Source organism: Pundamilia nyererei, unplaced genomic scaffold, assembly GCF_000239375.1.
Source record: "Pundamilia nyererei isolate P.nyererei 1_Seehausen unplaced genomic scaffold, PunNye1.0 scaffold00012, whole genome shotgun sequence".
Taxonomy (NCBI): Eukaryota; Metazoa; Chordata; class Actinopteri; order Cichliformes; family Cichlidae; genus Pundamilia; species Pundamilia nyererei.
Window position 1 is genome coordinate 5,703,866 of NW_005187413.1, and position 24,502 is coordinate 5,728,367.

The window sequence follows — 24,502 nt, forward strand, 5'->3', positions numbered from 1 at the left end:
GGGGGGGTCAGACCAGTGGATGAGCGTGGGCGAGTGAGACAGTCGTGAACAGACTCTATAGCTTTCTGTAGAGAGCATAAACTGACCACATATGACATATGTGTGTCAAGTAATGTGCTCAGTCGACGTCAGGCACAGTTCAACACGCGTTTGGATAACACATGAAGATTAACTGCTGTTTAAGCACGGCTCGTCAGACATGTCATTCAAGACTGTAAGACCACTAATTACTTCATGGAGTATCAAAGCATCCTTGAGTTACATCAAAGCAATCAAGGTGCATCATTTCCACTGAGAATCAGTGCTTTTGACTTCAAGGGATGATAATATATGTGCCGCTTTGGATCCCAGTTCAAGTTGCTCAACATTCCTCCCACATTAAGGCCATGCTTAATTTGATCATTTTATCCATTATCTACGTTGCAATTTTGATATTTTGGATTATTTTCTACCTTAGGCCCGGCTGTCCACCCCTTATATTCTTGTTTTTTGGGGACCGTAATTGAGGGACTGAAGATAAAAGGTCTTGGAGTTTGTGAAACTGGACAATATAGCTAAATCCAGTTTAATTCTATATATATCAGAGTAAAGTGCTATTGTAGTAGTTGTTACTTATAGTAACCCTTAATGTTGATTATTTGATTTAGCTTGGGCTTAACACACAGAAGTATCAAAAACATGTTGAGAACATCTCTCAAACACAGCTCTATTCAAGGGCACAAAATTGACAGTGCGTGTAAAAACAAGGGGAAGGCAATGGTATAGCTGCACTTCAGTTACAATGGAGATACAAGTGTGCAATTTTTGCAAATCACCAGAAGCTGTCACTGTGACACCACAAAAAAACCCAAACAAATTGCAGAGTGCTGTATAGGCACAGAGTGCCGGGGGACTGAGCACCTCAGTCATTTATACATAAATGTGTGCGTCTCAAGCATATTACTTATTTTGCATTTTTCACTCCAATCATTTTTGCACCTTCTCTCTGAGCACACACATAAAATACCACATTTGAATGCCAATTTTTTTGATGGGTTGTTTGGCTGCCAGCAGATGTGTCAAGCAAAAGGCAGTTTTCATGATGATGAATATTGATGGTGATACGTAAATAGAGGAGATGAAAAACCACCATTTAGCCAGGAGCACAGTTTGTCCTAGGTAATTTGCAAAATCAATAAAAATATTTACACTTTCCTATTACATGAAAAAAAGTGAATATATTAGTAAACAAAATCCAATTTGAATGTGTGATTAGGTCATTAGTCCAATCACGCTCATCACAATCCAAAAAACATTAAGCAAAAAAAACCCACACACAAAAAAAACTTGCAAATTGAGTTTTACTAATGACAAACCAAAGAAAAAGAGCTACACAAAGATGCACTATTCAGATAAGCACACGGACCCTTTCTTTTTCCTTTCTTCTCCATAATAGCTGCTGTAACCAGCTCATTGATTATCACTATGAGCTATGAATTGGCCCCAGCTTCCAGCTGAACCTTGCCTGACCTCAAGTGCCGTGTTTCTCGAGCTATGAAAAAGAATTAATTTTGTTCTATTTGGCAGCACCAAATTCAAGTCTAGTTACTGCCTGTTATGACGAGCCGTAGAGCCTTACTCTTGACTCATTTCTACAAAAGGACTGAAAGGCACTAATTCATAAAGCACAAAGACATGCAAATCTGCAGCTAAAGTTTGCATATCAGAAAATCTCTTCCTGTCCCAGAAAATGGGCTTCTGGCACTCGGAAAGACTAAGATCTCTTAATTATGATGGTTTCCAGGCATGATGAAGTCTCCTCATTAGGAACCTTGAGTCATGTTTGATCTTTCAGTTTGAACATATTTAATGACTATTAAAGTCACCAAAACGGGAAACCTTTGTGTATTGTTACAGAATAAAAAACATCAGATGTAAGAATGTTGTCTCTACATATGTATGTTTGTACCAGCAGAATATTAAAAACTGAAAAAAAAAAAATCACTGACTTGCCAAGCTGTTAAGGCAAGGTTGTGTGCAGGGCACTTAGTGAAATACCAAAACAGCGAGGCTGCTGAATTACGCAACACTTCCATCATTTCTGCTTGTATGCATAACAACACAGCAAACTGTGCCCCTTTTCACTTGCTGAATCAAAACATAATCATTTCTTCTTGGGGTGAATGCTGAGATACTCCTTTGCAATTATCTCTCTTCTGCACTGTTGTTCTCTTCGCAGTCCCAAACTGGACTCTCAGTGAAATGCAGCTTTTTCAGAATGTTAAAGCAATACTTCAGCCTCCGCCTTCAGGATCTGCCACTTGTTCCCCTGAGTCACTGAGAGCTTTGTATGTAGGTGTCTGGAAAACTTTAATAGCCTGTAAATATGCTGACCCTGAATTCAACTTCAGCAATTACAGTTTACTGTCTGTTATGCAATTCTTTTTATTATTATTTTTTACTCTTACATGCATACTTTGGATTTTTAGCAACATTTTGCAAGTTATTAATTTCAGATTTTCATATGAGTGCATCTATATGTCTGACCTGATGTGGCACGAGACCGAGCGAGGTGGGAGGTTCGTTCATTCTGTCATCGCTGCTGCTGGCCACTGCATAGCCTCTGAAGGAGAAGAAAAGGGACATAAGTTTATATTCCTACACACATGCTTGTGCAATTTTGGCAGTTTTTAAGAAATAAGTAATAAATGAATAAATAAATAAGATGAAGAATTAAAACCAGCAAACCTGCTTAAACAGCCTTCCACAGAAAATTATAATACACTGCATTCTGATGATTTTTTATTATACACAGCAAATCTAAATGTGCTGCTAAGAAACACTGACTTTGGTTTTTCTATACTGAGAACTAATAGATCCTACTTCCTTGAATATTAAAAGGTTTTACATTTTTCTTGTGATCTGAGAGCTCCTGCTCCCCAGTAAATTTAATCAGGGTTAAAAGGTTCTACTCTGTGTGGGTAACAATAAGTGAAATATCACATCTCGCGCTGAGCTGACAGTGGTTTTGCAAAGTCAGAAATCTCTGTCAAACTGCAGCAACATTAATCCTGAAGTGCCAATTTTCTAAAGCCAGTGGTAGCTATGGAGTAAGATTTCAAATGAGAGCTGGTGTAAGGGGCTTTTAAAGAGCTGGAAGAATTGGGGTTATACAGAAAGGCACAAACACAGCTACTAAGATAAAAACAAGGACACAGACAGTAGCTGAAGCAAGACACAGAGAGATCTTTGTGTAAAGCAAGGAGCTACATAAACACAGAAGTTCTGGAAAAAGCACATGGAAATTCACCTTCTCCTTTACTTTCTAAGCTTTTTATCCAGGACCGAAAGAACGGCTTTGTAACAGCTTATAACATCTCAAAAACATACTGAGAGAAAATGGCTGTCTTATCAGGCCCAGCAAGCAGCCACTTTAGTATGATTTTCACCAAAAAGGGCACACACAATTCCATTTTCACAAAGACACACCCGTGCACATGACTACACACTTAATAGGCATGGACACATCCCCATTGGCGTTAAGAAAAAAGTACACATTCTAAGAGACGGAAATATCGAGCTAGCACAGACTGCAAAGAGAACTTAAGGGCTGACTGAACCTCTGTGTTAGAGCTTTTGAAGCATGAAAATGAGAAAAAGCTCGGCGGCGGGGGGGGCGGAGGACTGTGCTACAACCAAATTACCAATGCTACCTGCAGCGCAGTGAGACCTCAGCTGCTGTGCTGCTCCATCAAAAAGGTAACATCTTCCTTAGCTTTAAGCCTGGAGTGAAGCACTGATGAGAGTACTTCAGACAGGTACTGGTAATCAGGGCCGTTCACTAAGGGAGGAGAGTGCTAGCCCTCTAGTGTTTGCGAGGATGTTTTATTAAATCCAGATTGGAATGTGGACTGTGTGTGTAAAAGAAGAGGGCAGTATGACATAAAAACTTTTTTTCTACTATGATTCTGAGTATGATTTTTTTTCTAGCACCATGCTGAGAAGCATATATTGTATACCAGAAACACAAAAACCAGAGGTGTGACGCAAGAGTCAAGCAGACTGTGCTGAGAATAAACTCAAGTGTTCATTGGGGAATATCCACTGACACCGGTAACTGTCAACCTCTCACACTTTGCCCAACACTTCAACCTATGAATGCATGGCCAGACCATACATTTTAATACATAAAAGATGAACGTTGCATACAGGTCTAAAATGTCACGGCAAGGGTCAACCTTCAGTGTCAAAAAATAAAGCCAGTTTGACATTTAGCTAAAAACTCCAGATCTTCTAATGACTACGTGAGGCTGCTCCAAAAGTGACTCGTGTTAAAATATCGATCTAATGGCATTAAAAGCAGTCAAACCTTGATGCATAGCTCAGTATACACACAGTTTTTTCCCTTCTAACACATATAGTTTTTTCAAGTGTAAAATGTATCTAAGTGTAATCAGAATTTGTACAATTTAACTAAAAATTTCACCACCAGGTGACAGTATTTTACCAGAAAGTGTACGTGTAGTTACCCTTATAGATGAAAGCAAGTAAATGCAGGTTTGGGGCTTTGACAGTGCGGCGCATTAGCGCTGATACCTCACAGCAAGAAGGTTCTGGGTTCAAACTTCTTGGTTGGCTAAGGCTTTTCTATGGAGTTGGTATGTTCGCTCATGTTATGTTAAATGACGATGCTAGATTGGCTCCCAGTGTGGATGTGAGAGCAAAGAGTTTTCTGTTTTTCCATTAGTCTTAGACTGGGCTGGATATGATTGGGCTGTACCTTGCCTCTTACACTATGACTGCTGGGATAGGCTGGATCAAAGTGGTCTAAGATCCCCCAGCTAACAGTTTGTTACATAGCCATAGCCATGTCCTGCTGAGCTTAAACGAGCCGCTGTTTTATTTTTAAACAGACATACAGATGACAGAATTGTTAGCTCGTGTGAAAATGAAATGTTTTAAAGTATTTTCTAAGTGCAGTTCAACAGAGCAAAGGATTTTTAACACAGTTTTTACAAACATACTAGTTTTATTTTGGATGCTGGCATTTACTTTGACCACAAATACAAAATTATTTTACAAAAACTACCCCTCCCCACCAATGCCTATGTGCCCGCGTCACTTTTACTATAACTATGTTGTTTAGTTATTGTAGACTGAACCATTTTTATTCTTTTCATTCTTTCCTGCTGCCATAACACAATAATTTCCCGTGTGGGATCAATAAAGTGTCTATGTATCTATATGCCTATCTACCTGTCTGTCAGTCTTGAGTCATTCCACAGATTTTCAGGGGAATCCAAGTCAGGGCTTTGTGCAGGCCAGTCAGTACCATTGACATTGTTCTTCACCAGGTGGGATGTATGGTTGTTGTCTTATTGGAAGACAGCTATCCAGTTTTGACGCTGACTGCTTGAGGTTTTCTTTTAAAGTCGTTTTTCTTCTTGACGAGATTCCCAGTTCCAGTCACACTCAAGGATCCTCAAAACATAATACTCCCACCACCAAGTTTCACTGTGGGTTGATGTTCTTACGCCTCTCCTTCTTTCTCCAAACATAAGCAGTGTCTCTGTAGCCAAATAGCTCTAGTTTTCAGTTTCTAGTTGTCTAGCTTTATGTGATTAAATGATGCACAATCTTCAGGTTGTTTTAAGTGTACTTGAGTCTGGCTTGAAGGTGTGTCCACGCAGAAATTGAGTTTTGAGTTTTTATCCACTCCCCTCTCTGTCTGCACATGTTACTCTCAACCTTGCCTCTCTTACTTTATCTCCAAACCATCCAACTGTAGCTCTCTCTCTGTAATATACTCAGTCCTTATCCTGTCCACCCTGGTCTCTCCCAGTAAACATTTGAGTATTTTAAACTCTGTGACATCAGGCTCCACTTCCTTCTTAGCCTACAGTTACTGTTCATTACACATAACCACAGTCAAAAATAAGTAAATATATACATAAACAAATTAAACAATAATGAAGGACACATGTTGCAAAGGAGACGTGTCTGTTTAGGAGTCGATGAGAAGATGACTGTACTTCTAACAGCGATTTATTCCCTCAGTCAACATTTTTTTGTGGCTTCAACCATTAGTTTCGGGGTCGCTTCAATACAGTACAAGGCTCATTTCGTAAATAACAGTCCTATTAAGCATAAAATAGGTTGTACGGTTGGGGCATGGCTCGCTTTTACCTACTGGTCATCAATATGATCGCGCTCATGTTCACAGAATCCAGTAATCAAAACAGTAATCTACTTCTAAATAAACCCATGAGTGATGTCCCAGCGACTATTTGCATCAAAATCTACACAAGTATAACGGCCAGTAGTTACACCCTTAATACAACTTCAATTTCTTATTAGTAGCAAACATACATTTTGTCATACTTACCCTTCACTGTGCTGTAGAATGGAGACCATCATCTCAACAGCCAACGCTCCGGCAATCATGGCAAGGCCTGGTCTGCTGACTGTGCACTGCTGATCCAGAGTCCGATCCCGGGTTGACTATTTTAGCAAAACAAAACACAGCAAAAATAGTAAGAAGATCAATATAGAGAATCATGTCCTGGAACTCCAGAAAGCCAAAGGTCAATCCAGTAAACCTGAGAGGACTTTCTCCACAATAAGTAGAGAAACGAGAGGTGAGAAACCTTGGCACTGGCCGAAGGTCTTCTCCAGGGGAATTCTCACCAAGTTGCTGATCACAAACTGTTTATGACACACTGATGACTAGCGGATACTTCCAGTTGAGCAGGGTGTTAGTAATGCCATAGTATTTTCATAAATGGACCATTAGTGTCAGTGGCTGCAAACCTCTTGGCCAGAGTCAGTTGGAACAGGCTCCGGCTCACATGTAAAAGGGTAAGAGGGTATTGCTAATGGATGGATGAACGGATCATTAGTGTTTGTGCCAAACCTGCAAATATTCATTTTGGGGATATTACGCTGTGGACCACACATGCTTACCAGGGGAATGGCTACAAAATCTGACATGTAGCCCTTTAGAGTCAAAGGCATTTCATTTTTATTTTCTGGTCATGTTTAATTTTTGCAGCAGTACATTCTCACACTGAATATGTCCCATATGTTTAGACAATCTGTATCATTTTGCTTCAGGCCTGTCTCACTTAAACCTTTAAAACAATATGCAAAACTCTATATTTATTCATTCACTGAACTCAACCTTAGATCAACACTTAGAATATACTGATAGCAGGCTCTGCCTCAAGTTCAAATCTTAGTATTACTTTAATGTTTCACAGAGAGACCGACACATATGGCATTTACAGTAGAAGTCAGAGCTCATTGCAGCAAGTTTCCAACAAATGCCACAGCCTTTAATAGCCTATGAAGAATCTTCGTGCATTACTCCGAAAAGGTCAAGAGAAGGAGAAAATCCAAAATCCCCAAAACAAAGAACATCAGAGACACAAGCAGAATGTGGGAATGTGGGTGTCGAGGCTACGAAGCTGCAAGTTCTGTTTTATTCTTTCTTGGGGGGGGATTTGCATATTGTAACTCTTACAGAAAAACAATTACAACCATCTTTCTCAAAAATATGAAAACCAAACAATAACTAAACCAAATGCTGCATTTAAAAGCAACAGATTTTTGATGACTACGAAGTGTGCAGGCAACCTTAAACACAACACTGATGTGATGCTCCTAACAGTTAAGCATAAAAACAGGAATCACGTGAGACTTTCACTCAGGAGATTCGAGTTCATATCTCATATGGGACCGTAATTTTTTAATAGCAATCATTTTCACTTCAGCTTCTGTTTGCTTGGGACCATCTCAAAACCTTGTTTGCTTGAAAATAACATCTGAAAAGAGATTTCGCTCATGCGATCATCACTAATTTTAACTCCTGTAAACAACACAGCCGACTTTGCAGCAGGGTCTACCTGGTTTTGAGTGCATTAGGTGAGCTACTTAGTTGAGTGTATACTTGTTATCTGTGTGGTTTCCTTACATCTCCTGGTGCCACAACATCATTGCAGAAGTAGCAGCCAAGCTTGTGCCCTGGGATGTTTGAAAACAGGGACGATCCCGGGACAGCGGGTGCAGCACCGGCCGGTGTGGAGGATGACGAGGAGGCAGAGGAGCAGGAAGGGGAGGAGTCCGGCTCGGTGGAAACGCTCTGAGTGTTGGGAGGTTTCTTCAGGCCGTGGCGCATCACGACAAATGTGTCGAATCCTAGAGCAGCATTCACCACTAGCTGTGAAAATAACAATTATGGTAAATCATGGTCATAAAAGCTTTTTTACAAAGCAACAGAAAAAAAAGAATCAAAATTGCTTTGGCTTGATTACTGATATTTTTGCCATTTGCCCTGAGTACATTTTCAACCAGTTAAATGTGGCTTCTCTTATGCAGACAATAAGGGAACATCATGTTGGATTATTTTTAAAAAAATCAATCACATAAAACATTACTGGCCTCTACGGAAAGCATCTACATTTTTGGAGCAGCACTTGAAACAAATTTTGATGCCAATTAGCAGTGAAGTCTGAAACAGCTCCATGGCACAAATGGCCAAATAACCTCTCAGTTGAGCCAGCCATCAGAAAAAAAACCTCATCAACAGCCCACTTAACAGCACACAGCAACATAAGAGTTGCATTACTGTTCCCACTGGAAGCATTACAAGTTCCTGACACAATGTTCAATAAATCCAATTTTGCATGGCAAATTATAAAATAACATTAATATAAAATGGTAAAGAGAAAAGTTGGACTTGATTTATCAAGCAATCTTAGTTTCCCGAAGGAGAAGTGAAAGGGCTTCCCAATTTCAGATTCAAGCTTAAAGGTAAATAAAAGAAAAACAAAGTTAAAAAGACATTAATGTCTCCTGCCAGAGTGCTGCACTGTGGCTTGAGGTCCAAAGTAACCTTTGAGCAAACAGATCTGTTTAAATCCATGGTATTGATTTCCTGTGCCACTATCAAAATACTCTCAACAAAGCTCATAAAGCCTGTTCTGTTTATGTACATGTGAGACTAGACTACAATGCGCCAGTACAGACTACACAAAGTAATAAAATCCTTTACAATTCATTGTGTAGATTACAAAAAGTCCCTAATAGCAAAGAATAAAACAATTAAAAAGGTGGAGTATAACATGCACTTTTAATCTGCAGTATAAAACAATCAACTATTAAAAACTTTGTTTCTAATTACTTTTCTAGTCATTTAGGTAAAAAGGTTGAATATTTACATCTATTTTGGTCTTTTTGGTGTTTTATGTTTGACTTTTATTCACAGACTAGTTTGTCTAGTTGCTACACGACGCTGCTCAGTGGATTGATTTAGAGCTTTTTTGCTGAAAACAGCTGTCTCCTCTAAGCGAGTTCATGAGAGCGGCGACAGGGCGAATGTGCAGAACCAAATAATGAGCTGAAAGTAGCTCCGCTAAACTGCAGAGTTTAATAATAATCATGAGTGCACACTTCGTTGCAGGTGTCCACTTTCACATTGCATGTCATCATTTCATTCATTGTTTTTATGTAAAATACTCTAAGTGGAGCTATAATCGAACCCCACCCCCGCACACACACACCCTACCGCACTGCTTTGTGACCGTTCATTCTACATATTGTACCATTCCTTCCTACCTTCCTCTTGCTGGCAGCGATAACTGTAGGCAGCCAGCGGCTCTCTCTTGTATCCATTAGTAAAAACACCACATCGTGCTCTTCAATTAGCTTTTCCAGCTGCTCGACATCTCTCTGGGCCTGAGACAGAGTGGCCTGAGAGAAATTCACTGGGTGGCCAGGCATGGGGATGCTCATATTGTAACCTTCTGCGTTCTGCAATAGAAAGAAATAGAGGTAAGGAACGGCTTACAAATTGAGCAGACATGTGTGGTAACTAGCACGATATGTACAATATGTACAAGTCTTTTGTTTGCACAATCAGCTCTCTTTGACATTATTAAAATGCATTTGATTCATATGCATACATTATTTATGGGAAAACCAACTTTTAATACTCTCAGGAGGTATTCTTTTTCCAGTACATCTGGCTCAAATCTCTATAGTATAAAATATGTAAGGACATAAAAGAATAGTGCCATTCCAAAAGCACCTTAGACATAAAAAGAAGTCAGGTTACAGAAATCTTCTGAGACATGAAAATATGGATTTCCTCAGTCTGACAGACTGGGGAGATCAGAAAAAAAATGGTCCTGTATAACTCAGCAGTATGAAAATAAAACATAAAAGATCATCTTAAAGTCAACAAAATATCCTTAAAAAAGGCAATGTTCAGTCTTTTGTTGTCCACTGCCAAAATTCTCGTGCCATGTTTATCTCCAGGGAGCATATACTCGACAACAAGGCAAACGGAAATGTCAAGAGTCATTTCATAGTCAAGAGAAGGACAGAAAGGGCAAAGCAGAAGTGCGAGATTTGAACAAGAAAAAATAAAAATGTCACTTTTACTCAATAAGTGGGTCTTCTGCCTTCACTCCTCACATTGTAAGTGTGGGAGCTTGTCAACCAAGTCTTGAATTTATATTTCACTGACGTAAGTGTTGCTAAGCTGCAGAGGTGGTAATCATATTCCAATTTCCTCTATAAACATCCTTAACCTACAGCCAAGAAAGACATACATCTTTTTGAGTATGAGAAAAAAAACTTTCTGGAAAAATAAAACAATCCAAGAAAGCCGCTGTTGATGATCCAGTTTTGATGAGAACAAATTTTAAGCGAGAAAAAGAAGCTCCTGGAAATGTCAGGTGACTTGTGTCAGGTGTTCGCCCACATACAAAATAAGAAATCTGCCTGACATTTTCAACATTGTGACCTTGTTTGAACCATATTCCCCCAGTTCAATTAAAGTACTTCTGCACTTTCAGCTCACCCTCTTCATATTTGTCTTTCCATCTTTCACAGTTGCACCTGACACCCATACGTTTGCAGAAAAACAAGCAGGGAGGAAAGCCAAGCAGGCACACGCTCACACTGTTACAAATAGGAGCAGGTGTGGATGCAGCTAGTTTGATGGTGAAAACAGAAAGTGTCACGACACGTCATGACCACGTGTCCGTTTTTTCACTTTCTATTTCATTCCCAGAACATTCAGAGAGAAACTGAAAATAAGGGTGGGCCAGGGTGGCGAGAGACCTGGATGTCAAGTTGATGACATGACAGGTAGGTGTGTGTGTGTGTGTGTGTGTTCAACTTAAAAGGACATCACATTTCTTTTAGTGTGTGACACCATTTTCCCGTCCTAGTGTATCTCGTTTCACCAACACGTTATTACAGAGATGATTGCAAGCTCTGAAAAATCAATACTTTAACAATGAGGCTTGAATCTTACACAGTTTAAGGTAAATTACATCAGATGTTTAAACACTGAGGAAGTCGCTGTGTGAGATGTGACTGATAAAGGCACAGGCACACTAGGGACACACAAGTTTTGAGACTCCTACAAGCTGACAAGAAGCAGAAGGTGTGAAAGCATTTTACACGCTGCTTTTCTTAGTCAGTCTTCTTCAAATGCTTTAAAAATGATTTAGAGGCTCCAGAAGTGGATTTCGCTCCAGATTTAAAAGTGAAGATAACGTGTTTGGTTTGTGAGCATTAGATGTGCTGTGAGGCTAATTTTATTATCTGTGCAAAGCAACCTGTCTGGATGCTTTTTCTAAGCTATGCCAAAAATCTCCTGGCAGTAGCTTTGTATTTGCTGTCCATTAGATTGCTATTGATTCAGTCAACTCACTCCAACTTTGAAGTGTCATGTTTTCAGAAGGAGAAATCATTTTTGGCTTAAATGTTTATAGCTAATGTGAAAACAGTATGATTGGTCATGGAAACACACACACACACACACACACACACACACACACACACACACAGAGAACCCATTTATAATGTGTGTGTGAGTCAATGAAGCTGTCAGATACCGAGATGATTAAATCTGCCACCAACATATAAAAGGGAAAACTGCCCAATCATTTTTTTAAGCTTCATGATCTTCTGATCCCAACATTGCATAATATTCCAGGACAGACAAGTGAATCACCTCATTTTGAAATGCACACTGCACATGTGACTCACGTTATAAATATGCAGCCAGTCTTTGCACTTTCTAGTCGCTTAATAGGCTGCCCCCTTTCAAACCAATCCACAGCCCTTCTTGAGTGTTTGTTAGGCTGCTTTTTCTTTTTCTTTTTCATTTGCTGAAATATATAACCCCCCCCCCAAAAAAAGAAAACAAAAACCCCACCCACAGAGAACCCACTCATTAATTTGCAAAGTATTGAAACCACCAGCATTAATATGCATAAAAAACCAACTCTTATTATTCTCCATGGTGTGTACTTCACATCTAAGTTACAAGAACTCAAACAGGAATACAATTAAAAACCTAAAAATAGTAAAATGGCAATTGCATTCAGTGCAGTTGTACAGTGATTACAAATTCATCTTTTTCAATGTTATTTTAAGATAATTAACCTCCATTTATCACATGAACACTGGCCTCAGCAGCACTTTGTGAGCATCATCAGTGACAGTAACTAGTGGGCACTGTGCCTTGTGTGCATTTCAAATGAGTGCTTGGTGCGATTCCAATATAACGCTGAAATATGCAGAACAGAATCACAGGATTTCTGAAGAAATGAATAACAGGGATTATGACAGACTGTAATCATTGGCTTCCAAGAAGCAGGGCATGCTTTAACTCTAAAATATGAGCAGAAATACAGGCGTCATATTACACAGTTAAGCATTGTTATTCGACGTACCACACCGGGAAAGATTTTGGTAAGTCGGTCAACAGCTGCCATGGCTTTGGACTTTCCACCTCCAAGACAGTCCTCAAACTCATAAAGCGGCTGCCGCACTGGATTGGAGTATGAGATCTTTGCGTTGTCTACAAATGTAATGTGTCGCACTCCCCATCCCTGGAGAAAAATGGAAAAACCATAATCGACCATTTACTGACATGAACACTGACCTAAATGGCGCTTTGTAAACAGTTTCAGTGACAATGAGTGGGAGATGGTGTGCCTTGTGTGCATTTAAAATGAATACTTAGTGCAATTATAATCTAACTCTGAAATAATGGGTGCATTAGTGTGCAGGTTAAACAACTGTATAATTTTAGTTCTATTCTACATTACACCAGGTTCAGTGTGAAAGACAATCAAATAACTGGTGGAAAAAAAGCAAGCACCAAGGATGATGATTGTACCTGCAGATCAGAGCTGTTGTTTTTCACACTGAAAAAAAATATTAAAAGCTGAGTAAGCCTTTTTAAAAAAGTTTTTTAAGTCACTGATATGGATGGAAAGGATTTTTAAAAATGAAAGAAAATCTATTTTGTCCAGTTGATAATTGGACAAGATTATATCATCACAAATAATGTGACATGCCTATGCTTCTGTTCTGTGAGTGCAAATTAATTAAAACGCTAAAGTTGTTTCAGAATTTCAAGTGGTTAGCAAAAGCAATTCAAGATAACTCATTTGCAGTATACTGTAAACTTTATGGCACACATCATGTTCAGACACCAAAAGTGAAACAAGTGGTGAACAGTGTGTCAGCTGATCAGTTTAAGAGAAGGTTTATTTATAGAGAGGTGCTGCCTACATCCCCAGAATGAAAAATAATTAACATCGAACATCTTCTAATCTTTGTAAAACCATATGCCTGGTGAACACATGCCACGTGGTTGGAGTGCAGTGGCGTAGGTTCAAATACAACCCCTGCTTTCCCCTCCTCTCTCTCCCCAATTTCCTGTTTATCTTAACTGCTCAACTATCAAATAAAGACATTTAAAAAGAATGTAAAAAATTGAGGTGTGTGACAGTGAAACAGTGAACCTGACAATTGTTGCAAAGCTTATGAGCTTCTGTTAAAGGAACCTTTGATGAAATCCTGACATCAAGCATGTTCCTGTGAAAGTCAGTGGTTCCAAAAACACTCTGAACAAACAAGCATCATGTATGTGTATGTATACTGTTAACAGTGGAAACAGTAATGCTAGCATATTAGTTATAAGAATAGTAGTCCTTTTTTTCTCTTTTGTATAAATGTAATCTGAGACACACAGTAATATGATAATAATGTTAAATCTACACTTTTTAGGATAACTGTCTTGATAATGGCACCGGGGCTACTGCTTATTATTGTTGTATTAGCAGTATTTGTATGGATTGTCCTGTAAGTTGCAGTAACCTTTATACAGGTTTTGTAACCTGACTTGCGGCTACACCTTAACATAGCATGAAAAAAATAAATACTACCCATCATCAAAACATAACATTTCTCATCTTTACTAACATCAGTGTTTAAAAAATCTTCTGTAACAGTTTCTGGTTAAGCAAGTCATAGACCCTAATGAATTAAGAGCCATAACACTTTCCAAGGAGCACTTATCCAAATTCTAGCATACCTTCATCACCCTGTCTACCCACTGATTTGATTTTCTATCCTTACCATGAGTGTCCGGGCCACATTGCACCCAAGTGTCCCAGCACCTAGAAGGAGACACTTTGTGTTGATCACTTTGTCCAAGTCCAGGGAAGGAACCAGCCTCCATCTCATGAGTTTCAGGTTCAGGTCTACTGAAGACTCTGCAAGCCTATAAAAAATTAAGTAAGACAGGTGAAGACATACACGCACTAGCCACTTCACCAACTGTTTGTTATCGCAAATATCTAATCAGCAATCACTGGACATCAACTCAATGCATTTAGGCATGTAGACGTGGTCGAGACAACCTGCTGAAGTTCAAATACTTGTATTATTTATTTCACCGTTTGGGGTCCATGCATTCACTGAGGTTGACCATCCTGGGTCCCATGGCTCCTTTTGGATTTTTCTCCCAGCCAACACTCTTGGGACAAGCTATCAAAAAAGAAAAAAACAACAACAACAAAAAACACACTTGCAATGTAAAATAAGCAAAAATCATAAATGCATACATACATACAGAAACACTTTCAGGCTAGAACAACTTTAATGAAACTTCTAATACACCAAAACCTTTATTTAATTGAGATGTGTGGATGTTAATTCACAAACATACAGTCTACTCCCTCTCTATTTTCAGAATTTAGAAGATGGATTAGCTGAACCCGGTGTAAAGTTGGGCCAAGGTTGATTGGTTAATCCTTTTCAAAACAATATCAAATCATCAGAGTAGATGAATCATTTTTTGCTGCATGAATATATCCTCAGCAAATTAATTAAAAGACATTATGAACCACAGAGGTAGATTGAGGAAAACAAAGATTCCTTGTCTGAACTCAACAAAAACCTTTGCAGATCAAAGAGCTACCCGCTTTCCCATCCTGCTATTACCATTTAAATTACTTTCTTCCCTTATTCAGCAGATAAAGGAATAATGGAAACGCTTTGTGAGATTAGTGTGTCCTGAAAAAGAAGCAGTGAGTCTCGGTGGAAAGTGAACTAAGAATGCGTGTTAAATTTACTATTAATATCCACAAGTGTATGTATCTGAATGCATGCACACATTCACATGAATACAAATACAAATGCACCGATATAAAGATGCACAGCAGCACAATGCAAACTGCACCAATGCACCCATACATAAAGAGAGAAACACAGAAAGAAATAGAGATTACCAGAGTTGCTGGGAAGCTCAGGTAGTTTGACATGGAAGATGACGCTCTGTTGAATGGAGCGGCTTCCCTGCAGAGTTCTGTCCCTAAAACACAGCACCTCCACTGTGTCCAGCTTAGACCCCCTGTAGTGCAAACGTACACACACAAGATGCTACATGAAATGTTGAAAATAGCACATTATACACATATATACACACACACACACACACACATATATATACATATATATATATTTTTTTTTTTTTTAAACATATAGATATCTCACATCCATCATTGTGAAATACACATTAATGTGCCTGTTGCTCCAAAATAAAACTCTGACACCTTATACAACCGTACTAAAACACTTCCTCTAATATGGTCCTGGAAAACTGAGTCACGTTACACAATCAAGCTCTGATAAAAGAACTGAATAGGCAAGACATCACAGCCATCGATGCCAGTATCAACAGTTTATGTTTAACAGAGAGAAAAAATGTAGTCAAGCACAGGATCGATGAGGTTTGTTTAAGATAAAACCTGCAGAGCATGCAAGCTAAACTCTTGATTAATTGTTGACGGCGAGTTGATATCACAGAAGACTATTGCTAAACAAGCCTCTGTGGGAGTTCCTTTTTTGTACAATAGAAGAAAAAAAATTTAAATGCCAGAAAAAAAAGAGGGAAAACTAAGCTCTGTGACAAAACACTCCTCAATATAGACCTGAAATAAGAGTGTGCAACGCTTCGTAACTGATATAAAAGCCACAATTAGAAACATACAGAGATAATTTCACCGACAGTCTCAGAACATAACAATACATTATGTTCAGTTGTGTGAGATGGATTGCTTCCTCTTGCTCAAAGTCATCAGGTATGGGGTTATGTTATTTCATTTTGATATCTACTCCTACATCTGAATATTTAAATTTTTACTCAAAAACTATTTAGTTTCATTTCTCAGCTCAACTCCTTTATTTACCATCTGAAAATAAAAGTACCGAAAAGCTTTCAGATGATTTGCAGTTTTCACCTGCATCGTTTATACAATATTTAAAAAAAAAAAGCTTGTTAAAATATATCATTGCCTGTGGGATATGAATCCTTTTATTTTTTAAATTTTCTGATTGTTGAATCAACCACTTCTGAATAAAGCAAATAAAAATCATAATCGAATATTTAAAGATGATAAAGCACAACCACCTGCTTTGGAGACACTGAGCATAAGCACAAGGTGCTCAAAACAAGCAAAAATCACAGCCTACAACACTTAAAGAGGCTGATTGGATGAAAACACAAAATATCCTGCTTTAAAAATGCACTCCTGATGATATGTGACATATACTCATGAAGGAGCCTAATTTAACCACAAAATAAATGGCCCCTTGATGTAGGAGGATGTCCAAGTGTGTTGTTTACAGATAACTATTTTCGAAAACATAAAAAAACGTGTCCTTCATAAATGAATAAATATGTACTCTCACTGCCCACTTCATCAGCTACACCTCTTCAACTGCATTTTAACACCAACATTTAATCAGCCAACCACATGGCAGAAACTCAGTTCGTTTATGCATGTAGACGTGGTTAAGATGACTTGGTAAAGTTTATACTGAGCATCAAAACGGGGAAAATAAGGCGTAGTTGTTGGTCGCAGACAGGCTGGTCTGAGTATTTCAGAAACTGATGATCGACTGGGATTTCTCCATACAACTATCACTAGGGTTTACAGAAAATGGTCAAAAAAGAGAAAATATCCAGCGAGCAGGGGCTCTCTAACCAGAGGAGATTGGCCAAACTGCTTTTAGCTGATAGAAAGGCAAAACTAACTCAAATAACTATTTGCAGGTAGAGCAGCGTGATATCACACCACAACTGTAGAAAGACAAGAGAAAATGCGACAAGATGTTGCCAGGTCTGACGTGTCTCGATTTCTTCTATATTTCTTCAACAAAACACACGGACTTGGAAGAATTGGTTGGATTTGTACAAAATGAAAAGGCCAGTAATGGACAGATGCAATGATACTGATGGTTACATCAGTATCATTGCAGTATCAGATGCAATGATACTGATGTAACCATCAGTATCATTGCAGTATCAGATGCAATGATACTGATGTAACCATCAGTATCATTGCATCTGACCCTAACCCTCGTGCAATAAAGAGGATGTCCTTTGTATCACAAGACATGATAAGACGGCTGATCAATTTGTTTCACTAACTCATCTAAACGTTAGGGTATAGGAGCTATGGCACTTTGTCTTAAAATAACAGCTGTAATCTTCACATTTCAACTTTTTTTCCTCAAAAGAGTATTTGAAGTTTTTTCGTGAAATAAAATTTCATCTGTGATCTTGATATTTTGACTTTATACCAAATAATTAATAAGAATTTTCTTAATGTGGCCTTGTAACAATGTAACAATACATTCCTTTTACGTGACATACATGAAAGTAACAACCGTTATCGATCTATCCTGCTATAGAAACCCTCCATCAACTTTGGAATATCCCAAGAGAGCCTGCTAACGCTTTTCAAACCAAAAAGAATAAGAAATATACATATTCCGTTAAAAGTGTTTAATAACAGCACCTTTAATAGATCAAATCTAGTTAAAAATATCTGTCAATATTCTGCAAAGACACCTCATACTGTGTATAAAACAACACCGCCTGTGGCTAGAACAAACAGTAGCTGCTGTGTGTCACAGATGGGTATGGCATGAGTTAACAAACCAGCTATGGTCTTTTACCCAGACCATGCAACTACTCCCTGCCACAATAAACAATAAATGAATAAATAAAATGTAAAAAAAATATATAAATACAACTGAGAAAAAGAAATATGATTCACATAAAGGCAATAAATCCACACAAAGTAGTTCAAACAAGAGCGGCAATGTTTCCTGATGGAATTTGGAGATAATTTTGAAAATCTTTTAGGTGGAAAAAAATAATAAATCAGCAAGCAGTGACATCAATATTCATCCTCTTCAAGCAAGGCAGATTAGATCAATATAAACTGTTTGGACAACCTGATTTACATTTTAAGATTAAAGCTTAGCAAGAGCTTAAATGGAAGAAATAAACCTTGTTTATCTGGAAAATTGATATCCTTATAGACAAATGGGACTAGCTTAAAAGCAACAGTCGTGTTTCTGTAAGCAAGTGCTGTCATCTAGGAGCACATGTAATTGATCAAATTAATCACATCCCCACTAAACTCTTGCAACACCACTGAGACGAAGCAGCAGCTTGATATTTCTTTTTCAGTCCGAGTGGAGCAGAATAACTTTAGTAGAGTTTCAATTGCTTTTGTCCTGATGCAAACATTTTTAAACTGATACATTTCTCTTTTTGAAATTGATAATTTTCTTAAATTACAAAGGTTTGCTTTCCTAACACTGCAGCAGGGTTGGGAAATCAGTCAGGAAGAGGAGCCTTTCATTTATGTGCAACTCATAGTGAAATTCAGCAGGTTTTTCCAAATTACTTAATGACCGACAGCAAACATCACTGAGACAACTTCCTCAAAACACAGTCACACATGCACACACACACACAGAGTTTACCATTGGTTAGCTACAAGCATCAGTAGATTCCTCAGAGGCCAGCCCGGATGTTGGGACAGAGTACACGGATCATAGACACCCACAGTAACCTAGAGAAAACAAACAAGGTATGTTTACATTAGCAAGGCGTGAATGCGTATATGTTATTGTGTGAGTGTGTAACAGTAGACAACATTAGTGAAATGTGATGAGCCAATAAAACTACAGTAGAAATCCAGTTTGAAGCCACAACAAAATAAATTTTAAACCTTATTAAAAAAAACGAGTCTGTTTGAATCTTTTTTTTTTATTACAGAATGAACAAAAATAGGTTTGGAAACTTTTGGTGTATACTTTAAATCATACTATTATGATATTAATCTAAGTGCAAAAAAAGTAGCAGACACACAGAATAATAACATATAAGATTAAATTCCTGTTTCTAATAATATAAATATAAAAATCTTCTTGAAACCTTCTTAGTATCACTGAAAAATGTCTCCCAGTCCCCCAGCACGGCCATCTGAACTGACTCATCTGTGTATTTTATTAGGAAGTAAGGAACTGCAGTGGCTCCTGTTTTGATGCACAGGCCATCATAAGCATCCTGCAGGGCTGCAATCTAAGACAAAAATTAGAAGTTAGAAAAATCCGGCAATTCAAACATATCACAAGTGCTGAAGTCAGTGCAGCAATTCTCAACCAAGTGACCTCAAAGGGATGAAAACCGAATTATTCAGTAAAATTCTTTTGGTTTATATAGATGAAGCAGTGGAAGACACTAATAGCACTCATCATATAAAACAGCTAATAGTAATTGTAGAGTTTTAACTTTTTCAGAAAAGGTCATTTAAGGATAACTTCAAAGTGTAATATCTAAAATTATATGGTGATCTTTAAAAATCCAACCTGCTTTGCAGAGAAAACCTGATCTAGGACGGAGGGCGGTCGAACAAGCGTTATCGCCTCTTTGAAACAGAGAGCAGGAAAGCAGAACCAGTAGTAGAAATTGTACTTCTTCAAATCCTGTTTAAAAAGAGTAGCCAGAACAAAAGAGAAACATGGAAGGAAACTGGTTACATGAAGTTGTTAAAGTGTAGAAAAAAACAAAAGCAAAAAAGAACAAGCAAACATATATGATCATATTTTTACGCACTGCAAAGGTAAGGAGAATAAATCTACAAAGGATGGACGGGTCCTTCAGTGCAGCTCCAGACTGTATAGCATCCCAAATCTACCCAACAAAGAGAGATAATACAAAAGAAAAAATTATCAATAATTTAATCAGGTAATGTTCTGTTGGGAAATATGACCATTCTAATGCCTACTTTATAGATAATCCACTTTCAACATGTTTTTGATGTCAGAACAAATTGCCACTGGATGTCTCTTACCTCCTTGGCTTCTTTCTCCAACAGAGCCTTCTTATCAGTAGTCTTAAAGGCATCAAGAGTGTTGGTGTTGTACAGCGTTCCCAAAGCTGGGCAGCAACGAGCGGGAGTTGAACCATCACTAACAGCAAAAAACCAACACATTTTTCATTAAACTCTATGTTCACAGTGTAAACATACTGACCACCAGAAACCAGTGGGCTATATAAAAGTTTCTTTTTCCCTATATAGAAGTACATACACAAAACATCTCTGTGACAACTGCACAATCGGATGAAGGCCACATCATTTTTTTTTCTTTAGACACACAGGCTTTTTGTAACTGTTCAGAGCCGATTTAAAAATACTGGCAGCTTTCAGTGCTTCCCCTCTGCCTCACTGTAGCTGCACCTATGGAATAAGTCGAAACATCCTGGGTAACTTCCTTGTTGAGTTTTCACATTCACAAGATTTTCAGAAAACTTCTGATCTTCAGGTGGAGGTCACCGAGATTCAACTCATTTAAGATTTTTAGTAGATGGTATCAATTTAGGTGTCCACGCTGTCCTCCCACCTGCCCAGCAGTGTGACCCCAACAGTCTATGCTATGCTTTTATTTTGGCTTTGTTTACAATGACACTTTGCATCACAAGACTCAATGGCAGCAGAAAAACTTAGCAGAAGTGTAATGCTTCTTTACACAACATAATGCCTTATACTTACACATCAAATGCACTGTACTCCAAAGTTAGACGGGTAGGCAAACCAAGAGGATCACCTATCAGACATGAAAGTCGATCAGCCACATTGGTAACAGTAAAAATACAGATCTGTCAATCAAGTGGGAAAACTGCATTTGACAGTGAGTGAGTGTGTTGCTTATTCTGTCTTCCTCCCATCACCCTCAACCAGTAATGGCAGATAGCTGTTCCTCCCTGAGCCTGGTCCTGCTGCAGGTTTCTTCCTGTTAAAAGGGAGTTTTTCCCTTCCCACTGGCGCCATGTACTTCATCATAGGGGGCAGTTTGATTGTCAGGGTTTCTCTCTATTATTGTAGGGTCTTTATCTTACAATATAAAGTGCCTTGAGGCAACTTGTTATGATTTAGCACTATATGAATACAATTGAATTGAACTGATCTTTTATTGAAACCATGCCATCAGAATACTCACCATTGTAATAGTATCCTTTGATACATTTGGGACTCTCATCCAATCTGTAGTCATTGAGTTTCTTCTGAGTAAGCTCATGCCAAAAGCCTGCTTCCAGAGCGCTGCTGAAAGGAGCAAACTGCAGCTTAAGTTCTGCAGTGGACGGCGATGCCTCACTGATGTCAGATGCCATTACACTTCACAGAGCGGCACGTTCAACAAGCTGTGAAATAAAACAGCAGACGGCTATGAAGCACTTGCAGGCACTATAATAACTTATGACTTAGATACACAAAGAGTAGTAAAAGTAACTCTCGCACTGTTGAAGTAAACAATCTGAATAAAAGCACAGAATAAAAGCTGCACTTGTATACTGTTTTATGACTTTGGAGTGCCTCAATTACCAGTTCACACTCGCACAACAATTATGGGAAAACTCCCTTGCAAGGAGCTGGCCTGCCCATCAGGAATAACTTGGGGTTCAATGTCTTGCCCAAAATCACTCACACATGTTGGTGGAGCCCTGTAATTAGTGGATGCCTAAATCAGGAGCTCCTGCTGATCACACAATAATCAGTTCATTATCTGCTGAGCCCTAAATTTCCAATGCTGCTGTTTAATTGACAACCCAGTGAAGAATGTGATTTGAATAAGCTTATTACTCAGCCAGGTTTAAAATTACTCGATGAGTACATCGCCCAAGATATCAGAGTTGTAACTATATGTGCTTTTGATATGTGAAAGTATCTGCCACACATGCAAATGAAGGGGGGAAAAAAAATCACACTATTATCAGTTGTCTTTTTCTTCTTTCAGCTGCTCCCTTTGGGTCACCACAGCAGATCATCTGCCTCCTTCTCACCCTGCCCCTAGCATTCGACTCAGTCACACCAACCCTTTGTAAATCCTCCTTCACTACTAGGGCTGGACTTGTAATGCATATTAGGCATGTTCCTGGTGGGTCAATATAATTTTTTTTCTTTGTTGCTATAATCATACAGGCCACCTGCCATTGTGCACTGGCACTACAAACACTGACACTAGTAGTGTAAAGCACTTTGGGGTCCTTAGGGACTAAGTAAAGCGCTATACAAATACAGGCCATTTACCATTTTAGTCCAGTGGACAATTTTTATTAGTAATCCTGGATAGACCAATATAATCTTTTAACGCAACCATCCCTCTCCTACAGACACAGATGGACAAACAAAAGCACAAAAAAAGGTGTCAGTGAAAAGCCAAGAGAGAAAAAGAAACAGAAACTAGGCATATATGCAGCAAAATGTTTATACACATATTAGCAACTGCACTGTCAACAGTAGTACCAGCAACCACTACTATAAAGCTCTCACAGTCACAGTACTGCTCCTGTTTCCAGCACTAGCCATGGAGAAATGATGGAGGAGGGAGAGCAGTTCCAACAAGAGAGCGGGGAAGGTGTAAATAATATGGTAAGGAAATAAATGGAAGGACATGATTATCAAGGGAGACATTCAAGTAAAATAACCCATCATCAATGACCAGAAGCCACTGCTAATAGCTAAAGAGTAGCTTTTAATTGTGCCATGCTGCACTAAAGCACAACAAAGACTTCCTAACCCAACAACAAGTGTACCAACGTGGTTAAACAAAAATAAAGCATAAAAATGTATTTATTTATTTATTAACTGATCATAGTCAGCCGCCTGGACCAAATATGCCAGGGCTCATTTGTTGTCCCAGTTGTTCACTTCATCAGTGAATCTTCTCTGAGGTCTTCGTCTTTTCCTCCTCCCTGGCGTCTCTATATTCAACATCCTTTGTCCATCCTCTATTACTATTCTGCACGTCCAAACCACCTCAGCCTTGGCTCTCTAACTTTACCTCCACACCGTTAAACTTCTGATACACTGATTTCTAACCGTGTCCACCTTGGTCAATCCCAACAAGATTTGAACATTTTCAGCTCAACCACTTTGCTCAACCGTCTTTTTGTCAGCACCACAATCTTCAAACCATACAAGACGCTATGATGTGTGGATGGTCTCAGTCCCATCTTATAAAAATTCTCTTTAACTCTTGGTACTGTATATCTGTCACAAATAACCCCATATTTGATGGCAAGCTACATGAACAATAAACTGGACATTTAAAAAAGAAAAAAAGAGGATTCGTGTTTCCTTTCCTGTATCCCATCCACGTGCATAATCCATGAAAAGATAAAGGATTTTAAAATATTTTTGGCCAGCTCAGCTGCAAAGAGAGCCTAAACTCTGGTTAAATAATGAGCGCCAAACCTTCAAGACTAAGCATTTAATGGCTGTCAGTCTTGACATGTTAATGATTAAATTCTACGTTTACTTTTTTTCGTGTCTTTAACTGTTTTCTCTTGCTGAGAAGTAAAGTCAGCTCAATAGAGACCACACAATGAAACCCAGCAGCTTTAGCACTTCAAGCGCTTTTTAACGCGACGAAAATTCTCATGGAAATAAATCATAAAATAAGACATCCCTGCATCACAACACAGACAATTTATGTCCGCTTCAGACAGATACATACATGTTTATACGTTAACGTGTAACAGGACTTGTGCACTTACCATAAAACCTTACTTCCTGGTGAAGGAGATCATGTGATCGCGAGTCTTGTAAATAAAGCAGTGCAGTGTGGGTAAGCTTTAGCTTACTTGCTACGGTTTCTTGTCTTTATGGTGCAAGCACCATTGAGTAAAATACAAAGAACCAAAACATAAACAAGAACGCGCAGACGATAAAGCAGGAGAAAACGGACAAAAACCTGTAGGCGCCGTTTCTTTTCATTTCGGAGACTGCTACAGAGGCTGAAGCGTTTGTAATGAACGCCGGTTTTAGCTTGTGAAATTACAAACGCA

General features: G+C 38.6%; 1 protein-coding gene across 1 annotated transcript in view; it reads right to left on the reverse strand.

Annotated features, from left to right (window-relative positions):
• The window catches only part of atg7 (ATG7 autophagy related 7 homolog (S. cerevisiae)), a 56,666-nt gene extending 32,170 nt beyond the window's left edge, over positions 1-24,496 (reverse strand). Inside the window, exons 1-16 of the mRNA XM_005724662.1 lie at positions 24,212-24,496; positions 21,655-21,856; positions 21,207-21,261; positions 20,508-20,625; positions 20,270-20,347; positions 20,023-20,139; positions 19,589-19,735; positions 19,135-19,223; positions 15,582-15,703; positions 14,748-14,838; positions 14,428-14,572; positions 12,732-12,890; positions 9,595-9,789; positions 7,952-8,197; positions 6,365-6,480; positions 2,527-2,602 (exon numbers count right to left, since the gene is read on the reverse strand). Coding sequence (XP_005724719.1) covers positions 2,527-2,602; positions 6,365-6,480; positions 7,952-8,197; positions 9,595-9,789; positions 12,732-12,890; positions 14,428-14,572; positions 14,748-14,838; positions 15,582-15,703; positions 19,135-19,223; positions 19,589-19,735; positions 20,023-20,139; positions 20,270-20,347; positions 20,508-20,625; positions 21,207-21,261; positions 21,655-21,826 — 1,926 coding nt within the window. The 5' untranslated portion in view covers positions 21,827-21,856; positions 24,212-24,496. The remainder of the gene's footprint in view (positions 1-2,526; positions 2,603-6,364; positions 6,481-7,951; positions 8,198-9,594; positions 9,790-12,731; positions 12,891-14,427; positions 14,573-14,747; positions 14,839-15,581; positions 15,704-19,134; positions 19,224-19,588; positions 19,736-20,022; positions 20,140-20,269; positions 20,348-20,507; positions 20,626-21,206; positions 21,262-21,654; positions 21,857-24,211) is intronic.
• Between the last annotated feature and the right edge of the window lie 6 nt (positions 24,497-24,502).